The sequence below is a fragment of the Bos indicus genome, chromosome 10 (genome assembly GCF_029378745.1).
Source record: "Bos indicus isolate NIAB-ARS_2022 breed Sahiwal x Tharparkar chromosome 10, NIAB-ARS_B.indTharparkar_mat_pri_1.0, whole genome shotgun sequence".
In the NCBI taxonomy this organism is placed as follows: Eukaryota; Metazoa; Chordata; class Mammalia; order Artiodactyla; family Bovidae; genus Bos; species Bos indicus.
Window position 1 is genome coordinate 8,565,866 of NC_091769.1, and position 15,349 is coordinate 8,581,214.

At 46.7% G+C, this 15,349-nt stretch overlaps 1 protein-coding gene across 5 annotated transcripts in view; it reads left to right on the top strand.

Annotated features, from left to right (window-relative positions):
- PDE8B (phosphodiesterase 8B) overlaps positions 1-15,349 on the top strand; it is a 293,772-nt gene that overhangs the window by 221,029 nt on the left and 57,394 nt on the right. For all 5 annotated transcript variants that reach the window (XM_070796633.1, XM_019968081.2, XM_019968080.2 and 2 more), the window contains 4 exons: positions 672-750; positions 4,890-5,030; positions 6,488-6,576; positions 8,881-8,941. In XM_070796633.1, coding sequence (XP_070652734.1) covers positions 672-750; positions 4,890-5,030; positions 6,488-6,576; positions 8,881-8,941 — 370 coding nt within the window. The remainder of the gene's footprint in view (positions 1-671; positions 751-4,889; positions 5,031-6,487; positions 6,577-8,880; positions 8,942-15,349) is intronic.

Genomic DNA, 15,349 nt, shown 5'->3' on the forward strand with positions numbered 1-15,349 from the left:
AGAATGTTACGTGAGAAATTGAAATGATTTTAAATATTCTAGATATACAAGGAAGGTCATCAAGAATAGTGCCCACCTGGAGACCTGTAAAATGAACCAGGCAAGAGGAATTCTGCCCTCTTTGCCTTTCATCAGACGGTGGGTATAGTTGAAAGCAAAGTACCATAAAGTCTTCTTAACTAAGGTCATCAAAGTAAGGAAAGAAAAAACAAAATGTTTCTATGTCTGTTGCAAAAGGCCAGAATACCTCAGATCCAATATGGGCTTAATTAGGTTTTCCAAGCTGATGGGGACGGGACTTCTCCATGACAGTGCTGTGACTGGAACAGCAGAATGTCATTGACGTAGAACACAGGCGCCTCTGAGACCGGCTTCTCCGTGTCTCTTTCGTTGTGTCGGTACGAAGGTTTCATCCAGCACACGCAGAGGTCATTCCATGACCCATGACAATCGGCTGGACAACGTTCTTCTCCTTGTGTGATATACGTAGAAGTATCTGCTATTGTTTATTTCATTTGAAAGGCTAGGTTTCCTTTTTTTTCCCTCCAAAACAGAATATCAAAAGGTACTTGTTTTTAATGAATCTGAGGAACTGTCTACTTTGGTAAGTTAACAGATGAAACGCTCATGGTTTTCTCGCAGAACTAACATGAATCTTTTGCAACTTTCAGGGCCTGTAATTCAGTGTTTACAGCATTAGACCACTGTCACGAAGCCATAGAAATCACAAGCGATGACCACGTGATCCAGGTATGGGGGGCACGTTTTATCTTTAGACATCAAAAGAGAGCCTTTCAAGTCTGAGCCACCCTTTTCTGAGCACTTTGCTCTAATTCTCACATTTCAGCACACTTTCTTTGGAGAAAGGAACATCAAAGTATGCAAAGAAAACTAATACTCTTTGGCTGAGAATTAGATACTCAGTAGGAATAAAAATTAGTTCAGATCAGAACCTGCGATTTCTCTGACAGAGACGGGGTAAATTCTTTAGACTTTGCGGAAAGACATTGTTTATACCAAAGTATGTCAGAACTGTAAATATTTATAAATACCTTGGGAACAGAATATTATCAGTGGTCCTCACTGATTTGCCTACAGTTGGTATTCCAGTTATAAAGTAGTCTTATATAATATAGGGGCTTCCCAGGTGGCACTAGTGGTAAAGAATCTGCCTGCAATGCAGGCTACTGGGGTTGGATCCCTGGGCTGGGAAGATCCCCTGGCGGAGGGCATGGCCACCCACTCCAGTATTCTCACCCGGAGCATTCCATGGACAGAGGAGCCTGGTGGGCTACAGTCCATGCGGTCCCAAAGAGTCAGACACGACTGAAGTGACTTGGCATGTACGCTTAGATAATATTAAAGTCGTCTTCCTAAGGAAATGTGTTTGGCAGACAAACGTTTGGGGAAATAAAGTTGTCTTATTATTTTTGGAAGGTAGGAAATTCCATGGACAGAGGAGTCTGGCAAGCTATAATAAATCCATGCGATCACAAAGAGTCAGACACAATAGAGCAACTAACACTATAAGACATTTACACTTAGAAAATATTCTGAAATGTAGACTCTGCACTGACGGGCACTGGCCTGCCCGCCCTTGGTCTGCATCATGGCGCTGAGTGTGAGAGGCTCGCTGCCCTTGGTAGAGATAAAGACTGTGTCCAGCACAGCGCCCACGACAGTGTCTCACACGCTTTCCTGGGAAACAGCCCGCTGCCCACACAGACACCCCGCTCCCACCTGGGGTTGGTGACAGCAGTTACCCACTGTGTGTGGGCCTGGTCACCCACACGCTCGTGGAGTTCCCTCGTTTCCCTTCAGGAACCCCATGAAAGAGACATACAGTATACAGATGGGGAAACCGAGGCCCAGGAGGGCCGAGGAATTCCTCCAAGGAAAACCCCGGTAATAAATACTGGAACCAAAACATCCGGCCATGTCTTTCTGACTCCGGAGCCTTCCCACCTGGTTCCCTGTTTGGCTGGTTTTTGGACTTTGATTTCCATGACATGGGTCTAAAGGCTTCCTCATGATGCCGCCTGTCACCGGCCCACCTGCCCGCGGATCCGCCCTGAACTACAGAGAAATCAGACATGTTTCTGTTATAGACCGGGCGCAGGTCCACTTCCACCTGGACTCGAACGTCAGTTCTGTTCATGAAACATTTGTTTGGCACCTCCCTCTTTTTTTCTTTCTTTACGAGAGAAAAGCAGAAGTTTCTTCATATATACTTGCATACCAAGGAGATATCCAGGGAAAAGGCGTGAAGTCACACCTCCAGCTTTTACAGGGAAGCCGGGGGTGGTTTTAGTGATGAGGGGAAGGGGCTGTCTGCTCTCTACCAGCTGTAATCTTGCAGGCAGTCCTTTCACAGACAGATGAGTCCTTCCTTCTCCAGTTAGCTCCTGATGGTCAGGAAACCTGCATCTCTGGGAGAGGCGGTAGGCTGGTGGTGTCACAAGCTATGAATCACCACCAGCCTATACCTCAAATAGGAAGGAGCAGAGGCTGGGGACGGTGGGTGCCTGGTTAGGGGAATCCTCGTATTAAAAGGGAAACTGTACTGATTGCAGGGTTTCCCTTGGGGCACCCTCTCAGGCCCCTTTACAAGCCTGCCAGCATCCTAAACATAAAACTCAAGCACAAGGAGGAAGTCGAAAAGAGGATGTTACATATAAGGGGCAAATTTAAAAGGCCTTTGTGCCATAGATTTTAAAAGGTGTCATCATGAGTGAGTTGCATCATATATGTATTCAGTACCAGAGTCCTTCTCGGGGCAGCTCTGCTTCTCAGGGCATGTGTCTCTTAGTGCAGGTGGCAGAAGCACTTGACATTCATAAATATTCTCTCTCCCTTTCCATCCACTGAAACTGTTTGCTTCAAAACACTTAAGTGGTGCTTACCATGTGCCAGACACAGTACTTAGCATTTTGCACATGCTCGTTTATTTCTTAAAACAATTCTATGAACCAGGTACTACTGTCCGAGCTGTTTTACAAATGAGGAAACTGAGGTCCAGAGAAGATCAGTAAACTGCCCGTGGTGCTAGTGATGGACAGAGCCAGGGTGTGAACTTGAGTGCCTTGGCTTCGCAGTCCATGTCCTGGAGTACCTGTTGCGTTGTGAGGTCGCCTGGCACGAATGAAGGCCTATGACTTCTACCTGTATTTACAGCCAAGTAGCAAAAGCAGAGTAAACACGTAAGATATGAGCATTTGGCCAACAAATAAGGAGAACAATACATGCTCAAGTATTATTCATTCCTCAGCTATTTACTGAACAGTCCTGAATGTCCAAAGACAAATCTGAAGTAACCTTTGCCCTTGAGGATTTTCATGTCTAGTCGGGGAGAGAGAAAGAAAAGAATTTAGGTCCAGTGTAATAGGGCATCAGAAGCCTGCCTAGGATGGGGTGGGAGTCGTCGGAGAAGCACAGGCTCCAACTGGGTAGGGACTTAAGGACAGCTTGCTGGAGCGGGGTGGAAATCAGAGCTGACATGACCAGGAGGTGGGGAAGGGCCTCTAGGCAGAGAGCACAGTCCCACAGGTTGGGAGACAAGCCCAGGCCACCTAGCTGCAGGCAGGGCGGGCCCGGGGACTGTGAGCCCGACCTGATGAGCAGGGGTCCTGCTGCCCGCCCAGGGAGGGCGGCGACCACCACGGGAAAGTGATAGAAGGTCAGTGAAGACAGTGTCAACACCCCTTCCTCTTCAGTGACCCCTGGAAGGCCCAAGAGCCACCTCCCAGCCCCTCCTCCTCCCAGGGTGGACGGTGCTAGTAGAAGCCGGCTTCCCCAGGGCGCAGCTCCCCACGTGTCCCTGCATCACTGTGCTCCCCACTGCTGTCATCCCCGTGGAGGCCAAAAGTGATTCCATGGGCAAGACCATTTCTAAAGCAGCACGTGGATGTCAGTTATGCCCAAAGAAACCTGTGACCTAGATGCAGTGCACTCACATTCTCCCCACGATCCTGTTGCTTGTCCCCTCCACTCACCTGCTCATCTGGTGATTCTGTTCTTTGAGAAGAAATGGGAGGCCATGGACAGGAGCTGGGAGGCAGCCAAGGTGATAGCTCTAAATTCCAGGGCCCTGGACAGAATTTTGGAAGGAAGCTTCTGAGTCTGCCCATCCCAATATGTGCTCAGTGGGGACGATGCCTCAGGCCTGCGCTGTGCCCAGCTGCGAAAGGACTCCCTCCTGCCCAAGGTTTTTAACTGAATTTATGCTTCAGTTAGACCAGAAGTGGCCTTAAGGCATAGCACTGGTTAATAGACAGTGGCAATTATCTATTAATATTATCTAGACACAAGAGATCAAATTGCTTCCTTGTAGAAATGTGACTAATAGAAGCCATGACCTGTTGAGTGGAGTTCTAGTTAATTTTTTTTAAGACTTTTTTTCTGATGTGGACCATTTTCAAGTCTTTATTGGATTTGTCACGATATTGCTTCTGTTTTATGTTTTGGTTTTTGGCTGCAAGGCATGTGGGATCAAACCCGCATCCCCTGCATTGGAAGGTAAAGTCTCAACCACTGGGTCAACAGGGACATCGCTCTAGTTAATTTTTCTGTGTTCTTTTTTTTCTGAGTTTTTTCTTATTTCATGGGCAGTGGGTGGTGAATAAGGCCCATTGCAAGCTGGCACTGGTAAATAAAGGTTTCTTGCTATTTTTACTGCTGAAGAATGTCTTCCAGTTTCCAGAGGGCCTAGGGTGCTGGGATGGCAGTTGAATGAGCGTATTGCTGGTCAGGAGGGAGCCCACCCCCTGGGGCTGGGGGACTCATCGGACTGTATCAGAGAACGCTGGCCCGGGGCACGTTTTCTGTGCCCTACAAGTGTTCTGCGGGCACACAGCAACCTGTCCTGACCCATATCCACTTCCCATTTGCAGTATGTCAACCCAGCCTTCGAGAGGATGATGGGCTACCACAAAGGCGAACTGCTGGGGAAAGAACTCGCCGAGCTGCCCAAAAGCGACAAGAACCGGGCGGACCTTCTCGACACCATCAACACCTGCATCAAGAAGGGCAAGGTGGGCGAAACCCGACCCATCCACGGCCCCCGCCCAACTAAGGTGTCATCTCTTTCACATGGGCTTCTTTAATGTTACAATTAGGTGAAAAATCTCTTACGTTTGTAAGATGAGTTCAAATCTGAGTTAATTTTGGATAGCAGGCAAACCTGGTGCTTATCACGATGATATAGAATCTGAAGATTTTGTACAAGGAAATTTCTTCCTTCGTGTGATTATGTCTCACCTGTGATGGCTGGAAATTCATGCCTATCTCCAAGCAGAGTTCCTCCCAGGATTTAGTTTATTCAGAGTTTGAAGGACTAGGATTTAGTATCAGTATTCACATGTTTCATAGGCCCACTTTTCAAACAGTTTTTTTTTTTTCTATTCTCTTTACTCATCACAGTTGAGAAGAGACGTACAACTCCCTTGTCCCTGCCTCGGCAGTCTGTCCGGCAGCCTCCTCTGCATCCCAGCAGATGAAGGCAGTGGTGTGGATGCGGTGGGCATCTCCCACAAGCCCTTCCTTCCAGACCACTGCCCTTGGAGCTGAAACTTCCTGGGCATTTTCTTGGAAGCATTCAGATGCTTTCTCTGATGTGAAAGAGTTCGATAGCTTTGCATTTATTCACTGGGGGACCATTTTATGGGAATACAGTAAGTTTGGATTATATATGATGGCCAGAATTAATAGAAGAATATTAGGGGAGTGAGACCAAAAAGGAAGCAGGAAAACTTTACTGGAAGACTGCTGCCACACCCCTGGTGGCCCCAGCCTGAGTACCAGTTGGCCTTCCCGTGTGAGTGTTTGGGTGAGAAGAGGCGGCAGAGCATCTCGCATCCTGATTCAGCCACTTCCTCCCAGAAGCAGTGGAGGTGCCACAGGCTCCCCCTGGAGGCCGCCAGGCTCTTCGTCCTGCCCAGTTCCACAGGGTCTGGATGCGGGAGGAACCTCACACTCCCCTTTGCCTCATCCATGGAACCTACCAGGAGCCAGGCTAAGCCCAGAGAAGGCTTGACTGGAGGCCCCAGAGGATAGTAGAAGGGGAGTGGAGATAGATTTATAACCACGTTTTCTACTTCCTCGTGTGGGCAGATTAGTTTGCATCTCTGAGCCTCAGTGGACAGATCTGCAAATGAAGGGTGATGAATACCAGGCTCGCAGGTTGTCATAAAGACCTCAAGAGAGACCTTAAAGAATTCCTTGACCTGGTGCCGCTACACCCACGGGGCTGAGAGCCCAGAGCCTGGAAGGGGCAGCCTGGTGGTGGCTGGGCTTGATCCTTGTGGGCCTTGGGCCCTGTGGGTCTGAGCCTTGTGTAGTCAGCACCACGGTGGGCGCAGCTAGAGAGCGGTGTTCTGTGGGGTGTAGGAAAAGCGCCTGGGAATTTCACTGCTGAACGTGATGAGACCCTCTGTAGGAGCCACTGAGTACCTGGACGGAAGGATCTTGAGAGCTCTCTTTGTCCCTGTAGGAGTGGCAGGGCGTCTACTACGCCAGACGGAAATCCGGCGACAGCATCCAGCAGCACGTGAAGATCACACCAGTGATCGGCCAAGGAGGGTGAGCGCCCACTCTTAACCTCTGCTGTTTGAGGGGCCCCTGTGAGCATCGGGTTTGTACGTGGGAAATGCAAGTGGGTTAAACCCACCAGTACAACAGGACTGGGTGTGTACATAATGCGTGCCGAGGCCGCCTCCATGCGGCCCCTGAACAAATCACCCCTCTTCTCCTGCCTGTGGGCCTTCTGAAGCCTCAGCCCAACTGTCCACCTCCGCCTGGTTGTCTGTGGTTGTCCCCACACCCCAAGGGGCCAATTTCTAGACCTTCCCTTGTCATCACTGCAACTACAGAACTTCGGGGCTCCCTGCCTCAGCCCCGCCTGGGAGCCGAGCTCCTTTCTTTGGGGGTACTGGCTCTTTGATGATTCTCTCCAGGCCTCAGGGCTTGTTCACGAGAGGACAGAGCACGAGGGTCATGCTTAGGAGAGAAAGGTGTCTGACCAGAAGCTGAGGCAGCTGATTCCATGTAGCCTCAGCTTACCAGAGGAGCCTATTCATTTGCAGGGAAACAAAGAAAATATGCAATTCCTTTTCCTTCTCCCAGTTGTTTTGTGAGAAGGTTTATGGAGCCAAACAGGACCCCTAACAGTGCCCCACCGAGGAGCCTTTGTAAAGGAGCCTGGAGTCAACCAACCAGCCTCTTAGTATAGGTGTACAGGGTACACACGCCACTGGGTGACATTTTGGAAAAAGAGCAGTTACGGTGTGAACAGCCAGGCAGGAGAGCCCCGTCTGTGACTTACTGTGTGTGTGTTAGTCACTCAGTCATGTCCGACTCTGTGACTACATGGACGGTAGCCCACCAGGCTCCTCTGTCCGAGGAACTCTCTAGATCAGAATACTGGAGTGGGTTGCCATTTCCTCCTGCAGGGGATCCTCCTGACCCAGGGATGGAACCCAGGTTCCAGCATTGCGGGCAGATTCTTTACTGTCTGAGCCACTGGGGAAGGTTGGAAGGCAATCTGTAGCCAGCAAAGTGTCTGTAGGGTGCTATCCCTCTGATTTCACTTACTGGTTAGTTTTGAAACTGTTCCTGCTCAGTTCAGAGACCACTGTCCCATGTTTCCTGCCGCTCTGCTTCACTCCAGGTGGCGGGGGCACCGGCATGCCCTGAGCGGAGGTCACGAGCTTGCAGAGAAAGGCCCCTGAGGGCCCCTCTGCCCCCACCGAGCACGCAGGCCTCCTCGGGGCCATTCCCAGCAGCAGTCAGAACTCAGGGCCACGCCGGCCGTCACGTCATTGTTTCCGACTGCATCCGGGGACTGTGTTTTCTTCCTAAGATGGACTTGTGTGTTGTGTATGACCAGAATTATTAGCTTACAAAGCAGAGGAGACCATGTTACTGTTTGGTGATTTCTGTCAGGTTGAGTTTTTCTGATCTTTCTGATTTTACAGGTAAGAGCAAGAAGTTCTGTTGTCCAGAGGCAGTGTTATTTCCCACACCCCACCCGTATTTCCCCCAGTGAACTATCAGAAGAAAGTCTTATTAAGGGTGGGGACATTTTACCTCTTCCTATTTAGTGAAGCTCAATACAGAATAACCAGCATATTCGATTCTCTCTTCAGAGTCCTCCAGAGAAAACAGAACCAAAGAGACAGAAACAGAAACAGAGAAAAGAGGTTCCTTACTGTGGAACCTAACGTGGCCCTGTGAAATTCTAGCTGCGCTCGAGAAAAGTCTGCCTGGAGCTGACCTTTGTGTAGCACTAAGACACCTGTTGTCTTTTCCGTCTCCCTGTGGTGACGGCCAAGACCACAGGCTGTCTCGGGGTTCTGTCCATGAACTGAAAATAAGAGGACTTCTCTCTGCCCTGAAAAGTGACATTGTGCATGATGACCAGGCTGTGAAAGAGTGTGGAATATTAAATATAAAAATAGCAACCATGGACTTTGGTCAGTACCTGAGTACTCACCAAATGAGTGCCTTCTATATAAGCCATAAAAGTGTTCGTGTCTGCAGAATTAAAACCCATTTCGTTTGGAGTAGCATTTCATCCTGTCACCAAGGCTGTCTAGGAGCCAGCCCTCAGGAGTCAGTTAGAAATGTAGTATCCATTAGGAGAGTGTTTCGGAGCCAGCCGTGATTAAAAGGAGAGCCCAGTTTTTGAAGGCAGGTGTAGATTGTGTGTTTAAAAAAAAAAAAAATGCATCTTTTATAGATTGTGTTTTATTGGAATTTAATACCTGCCCCAGAATGGACCCTGGAGTTTTTTACTTGAAGAAGATTCTGTTGATGTTTTCGTTTGCTGACTTGTTGAATTGTCTCATGTCTGACTCACTAATCATGGATTATTCATGTTATTAGGAAGATCAGGCATTTCGTCTCCCTCAAGAAACTGTGTTGTAGCACTGACAAAAACAAGCAGGTAAGGCCTTCAGTTTGCTTCATGTGCTTTTTCGGCGTGACCATGCATCCCTTACCCCTCACCACTGCTCTCTGTCTGTCTTTCTCTGTATCTACGGTAGTTGCCAATTTAGAGGCTTTAGGGCAAAATGAGGCCCTTAGACAAAGAGTAAAAGAAAAGATTCTCCAGCAAGCCTATGCACTTTATTAGTAATGCTCCATAGGTTATGATTTAGCTTGTGACTGAACGGTGCAGGACCAATATATTTAATGAGATCATAAAATGTTTTTTCTTCCAAATAAAAGCTGTTCTAATTTTCTACCTTAATTTCTTACATGAAAAGTATATATTTATTTGAGCATTTCACCCCTATAAATTCGTGTCAAAAACAGAAATCATTTGCAATTAGTACTGCGATTTTCTTTAACCATTATGTCATGCAGAACAATCAGAGAAGGCAATGGCACCCCACTCCAGTACTCTTGCCTGGAAAATCCCATGGACGGAGGAGCCTTGTGGGCTACAGTCCATGGGGTTGCGAAGAGTCGGACACAACTGAGCGACTTCCCTTTCACTTTTCACTTTCATGCATTGGAGAAGGAAATGGCAACCCACTCCAGTGTTCTTGCCTGGAGAATCCCAGGGACGGGGGAGCCTGGTGGGCTGCCATCTATGGGGTCGCACAGAGTCAGACACGACTGAAGCAACTTGGCAGCAGCAGCAGCATGCAGAACAATATATTTGAGTGTTTTCTGAAGTAACAGAATTTTAATGTTGCTGTATTTAGGAACTTTATTTAGGTAGTTTTATCATAGAGAACAGCAATGGTGTGTCATTTTTTCTTATTGATTTATACTTTAGTACTGGATTGTGTGTATTGTCACTTTATGCTTTAAAGTTTGTTGATTAAAAGCTATTCAACAAACATAATTACCAATGGTCTATTTTTTAATAAAAATTTATTTAGATATACTCAATGTGCAATATTATGTAAATTTCAGTACAACATAGTGATTCACAATTTTTTAAAGGTTATAGTCCATTTATAGTTATTATAAAATATTGCCTGTAATCCCTGTGTGGTACCATATATCCATGTAGCATATTTATCTGATGCCTAGTAGTTTATGCCTCTTAATTCCCTGCCCAATTTTCCTCTCCTCCCTTCCTTTTTCCCACTGGTAACCACTAGTTCTCTATACCTGAGTCTGTCTTTCTTGTTTGTTCATTTTATTTTTTATATTCCACATATAAGTGATATCATACAGTCTTTCTCTGCCTTATTTCGCTTCACGTAATACCCTCCAAGTCCATCCATGTTGTTGCAAATGGCAAGATTTCATTCTTTTTATGGCCGAATAGTATTCCATTGTGTGTGTTTGTGTGTGTGTGATCTATTTTTTAAAACCTTTCAAACATGGCCTTTGACTTAGATGAAGATTTTAACCGAAGGGACAGTGTCTATCAAGGATATGAAGGGCTTCAGGGCGTAATCCCTTTCGGGTAACGTGTCGGAGACCTGGGAGGTGGCTGGGGTCAGGAGGAAGCCTGGCCAGGCAAGCAGGTAAACTAGGGAACTGCAGACTGAAGATTCCTGGGCTCTTCCCGGTGAGAAGGTGGCTTCCGAGGACACAGGCTGAGTGCAGTGAGCTTCCAGCTGGTATGTAAACCCTTGGAAGGTATCCATGCCCATGCTTCTTTAGAAACTAATGATTTGGTATTTGTATATATTGTGAAGTGATCACCACAGTAAGTGTAGTTAACATCTATCACCACACATGGTTACAAGTTTTTTCTTTTAATGAGAATGTTGAATACCAACTCTTAGCAAATTTCAAATATGCAACGTGGCATTACTAACCATAGCCCAGGTTATACACCACATCCTCAGCGCTTACTTGTTATAACTGGAAGCTTGTACTTTTTGACTTCCTGCATCCCTTTCACCCACCCCACCCCTACCTCTGGCAACCACCAAACTATTGTCTGTATGAGTGAGTTTTTGTTTTAGACTCCACATATAAATGATTACATATTGTATCTTTCTCCACCTGACTTACTTCACTTACATGGTGCCCTCAAGCTCTATCCATGTCGTTTTAATTGGCAAGATTTCCTTCTTTCTTGTGGCTAAATAATATTTCATTGTGTGTATAGAAACCACTTTTTCTTTATCCATTCAGCCATCCACGGACACTTGGGTTGTTTCCACATCTTAGCTATTGTAAATAACGCTGCAGTAAGCATGGGGTGTATATCTTTTCGAGCTAGTGATTTTATTTCCTTTGGATAAATACCCAGGAGTGGAATTTCTGGATCATATGGTAGTCCCATTTTTAATTTTTTTAAGAACTCCTCTTCTCTTTCCCATACTGTCTGCACCAGTTTACATTCCCACCAGCCGTGCACAAGGATTCCCTTTTCTCGACATCCTGGACCACTCCTGTTCTGTTTTTTATTTACTTTTTGGTAATAGCCATTTTATTTTATTTTATTTTACTTTTTGGTGATAGCCATTTTAATGAGTGTGAGTTTATATCTCATTATGGCTTTGATTTGTATTTCCCTGATAATTAGTGATGTTGAAAACCTATTTGTGTACCTGGAAGTCTTCTCTAGAAAAATGTCTGTTTAAATCCTCCATGCATTTTTTAATTGGATTGTTTGTTTACTATTGCTATTGAGTTGTATGATTTCTTTTTTTTTTTTTTTTGTATGATTTCTTTATATTTTTTAGATGCTAACTCCCTTATCAGCTATGTGATTTACAAATATTTTCTCCCATTTGGTATGATATCTTTTCATTTTCTTGATGACTTTGTCTAGTCCCAATTATTTATTTTTGGGGTCTTTTTTTGCCCTTGCTTTTGCTGTCAAAACAATCACTGCCAAGACCAGTGTCAAGGAGCTTATCTCCTATGGTTTCCTCTAGGAGTTTCATGATTTCAGGTCTTATGTTCAAAACTGTAATCAATTTTGAGTAGATTTTTGTGTATGGTGTAAGATAGTGGTTCAGTTTCATTCTTTCCCATGTAGGTATTTAATTTCCAACATCATTTACTAAACGGACTATTCTTTCCTCTTTGTGTATTCATGGCTTCTTTATCATAAACTAATTGACCGTACATATATATATGTGGGTTATGTCTGGACTCTCTGGTGATCAACATCAATAGGTACGTTGATCTGTGTGTTGTTTTTATGTACCATCCTGTCTTGACTACTATGACTTTGTAGCATAGTTTGGAATAACAAAGTGTGATACCTCCAGCTCTGTTCTTCTTTCTTAAGAATATTAGAAAAGCATTCCAGAATAACAAAAGCAACCATGTACTTTTTTGAAAGGTTTAGTTCAACTTAAAAATGCCTCCATCAGCATGGTTTCATCTGGAATCAAGCAGTTTTCACTAGGGGGATTTTTGTAGAAACTGATACCTGTGGTGTTACTATGTCTCCAGTCAGTTATGTGTTAATACCTTAAGTCCATGCAGAGAAGCAAGTCCTTGGAGACCTCTGAGGAAGGAGGGGAACTGACTTTCATAGGTTAAAAAAAAAAATTCAGCCGCCAAGCTTAGACATTGCAGGCGGAAGGATGAGGTCTGCGTGAGAGGTGAAATGGGTGCAGGGAGAACCATAGGATATCCTGGGGGCTTTTTAGAGACACACTAGTGAACCCAGGCAGGGCAAGCCAGCGTAGGGGCTGTGACACCACAGTGCAGGACACAGGCCCACTGGGTGCGTTCACGCCTTTTCAGAAATGAGTCAAGTCAACCCACATCCAAAGCCAAGCACAGCCTCCGCCGCTGGCCAGGGCTTGCTCCTTCTCCTTTGCCACTTTCTCTTTTAGTGAACCCGACCCTGTCTCCTGTTATCATTCTCCCTGCAGCTCCATGTCCCCAAATTCTGCCAGCCAGCCATGGTCCAGCCCCAGAAACATCAAGTTCCAGCTCCGTCCTCAAGCCCCTGAAGTGCCTTCGTTGCTGTGTCGTGCCCACCCTTATGATGCTACCCGTGTGCCTCCCTGCCCTCTTCTCTCCAGCAGGGTCCTTGGGCTGTGCTTGCGTGCCTGTGCTGCCTGGCACCTAGTGGGTTCCCAAGCCGTTGGTGAGCTGGGATGGACGTGAATGTTCTGGTCCTGCCTTCTTGCCACCTGTAAGCTCTTCCTGCCTCCCGGGGTGGAGGCAAGCCCTTCGCACAGGACTTAGGGATGCAGAAGAAGAGGGGCCACCTCCTCTTTTCTGAGGCTCGAAATAGAAATGTCTTTACTGCCATAAATTAGCTGCTGTTCTGAGAAGGGTGAAAACGCGGGGCTCAGATGTCCTGAGCCATTGACGTCACCTACCGGTGCTACACTGGCCTGGAGAGACACTTTAGACTTTCCGATAACAAAGGATTTTTATATCTCTGGCCAGCCATGGTGTTTTTCCTCCTCATCAAAGGAGGCTGCAGTGAATAAGTTGATGGGTCTGTGACAGGAAGGCTCCCTGGGGGTGGGAGCAGCCCGTCTACAGGCAGCTCCGGTAGCACTGCTTTCTGGGGTTTAGCCCTGATGTCAGAATCCACCCATGGGTCTGCATTTTAACAAAGGATGAAATTGGAAGCCAGGCGGCTATCTCCTGCTGGTGCTTGACTCAGCAAAGATCTTTTCTTCCTGGATCTTTCCTAGCACAGCCCACCTAATCAGCATCTCCTGAAAAGATTCCCTTGTTCCTGTAAATTTTTGCCAAAAGGCTGGAAATGCCCCAGGAGGTTTGTCTGCTATCAACATCAGCTCCCCCTGCAGCACTCTCACACTTTCTCCCCAGATAAAGTATTAATATTAACGAGCTGTTCCGTCTGGTTCCAGGGACACAGCCTCTGCTCCGGAAGCCATGGGGTCCACAGACAGATAAACAGGACACGTTTCTAGAGCACAGCGTGGGGAGGTGTGAACTGGGTGCTCGAGAAGCACAAAACACAGGACCGACTGAGGCTGGCTGTGATTTTTTCGGTGTCCTCTAGGACAGAGGGCTACAAGCTACGGGCCAAACGTGGCCTGCTTTGTAAATAAAGTTTTATTGGCTCACAGCCTCACTCTTGGTTACATAGCACCTGTGGCTGCTTTTATTCAACAGCAGAGTCGAGCGGGTACAGTGGAGACCGTGTGCCCAGCAAATCCTAAAAAAGTGCTTTCTGGCCCTTTACAGAAAAAATTTGCCTGCCTCATTTCTAAAGGTGATTTTCTTTCTTGGATCTCCTACTTTCTGAGGTCAGGGACCATCTGCCAGTCCTCTGGAAGGGCCCCCTCCATGCCTGTGGGATTTCAGGGGTCTGGAAAACACAGTCCAGGGGTCAGACATGTATAGAGGAAGGAGGCTTCCGGGATCCCAGCTTTACACCAGCTCTTCCTAAGCTGGCCTGGTCAAAGCAGAGGGGGTGTCAACATTGCCTCCCCCATAGCGCCTACCCCCCAGCCCAGTTTCAGTGCAGCCCACATTCTCATTCCTGCAAGCCTTGGCCATTAGAATACGGGGAGCGTCAGTCAGTTCAGTTGCTCAGTCATGTCTGACTCTTTGCGACCCCATGGACTGCAGCACGCCAAGCCTCCCTGTCCATCACCAGCTCCCGGATTTTACCCAAACTCACGTCCATCGAGTCAGTCAGATGCCTTCCAGCCATCTCATCCTCTGTCGTCCCCTTCTCCTCCTGCCCCCAATCCCTCCCAGCATCAGGGTCTTTTCCAGTGAGTCAACTCTTCGCATGAGGTGGCCAAAGTACTGGAGTTTCAGCTTCAGCATCAGTCCTTCCAATGAACAACCAGGACTGATCTCCTTTAGGATGGACTGGTTGGATCTCCTTGAGTCTCCAAGGGACTCTCAAGAGTCTTCTCCAACACCACAGTTCAAAAGCATCAATTCTTTGGTGCTCAGCTTTCCTTAGAGTCCAACTCTCACATCCATACATGACTAATGGGAAAACCATAGCTTTGACTAGACAGACCTTTGTTGGCAAAGTAATGTCTCTGCTTTTTAATAAGCTGTCTAGGTTGGTCATAACTTTTCTTCCAAGGAGCAGGCATCTTTTAATTTCATGGCTGCAGTCACCATCTGCACTGATTTTGGAGCCCCAAAAATTAAGTCACTGTTTCCACTGTTTCTCCACCTATTTGCCATGAAGTGATGGGACCAGATGCCACGATCTTAGTTTTCTGAATGTTGAGTTTTAAGCCAACTTTTTCACTCTCCTCTTTCACTTTCATCAAGAGGCTCTGTAGTTCTTTGCTTTCTGCCATAAGGGTTGTATCATCTGCCTATCTTAGGTTATTGATATTTCTACCAGCAATTTTGATACCAGCTTGTGCTTCATCTTGTCCAGCATTTCTCACGATGTACTCTGCATGTAAGTTAAATAAGCAGGGTGACAATATACAGCCTTGACATACTCCTTTCC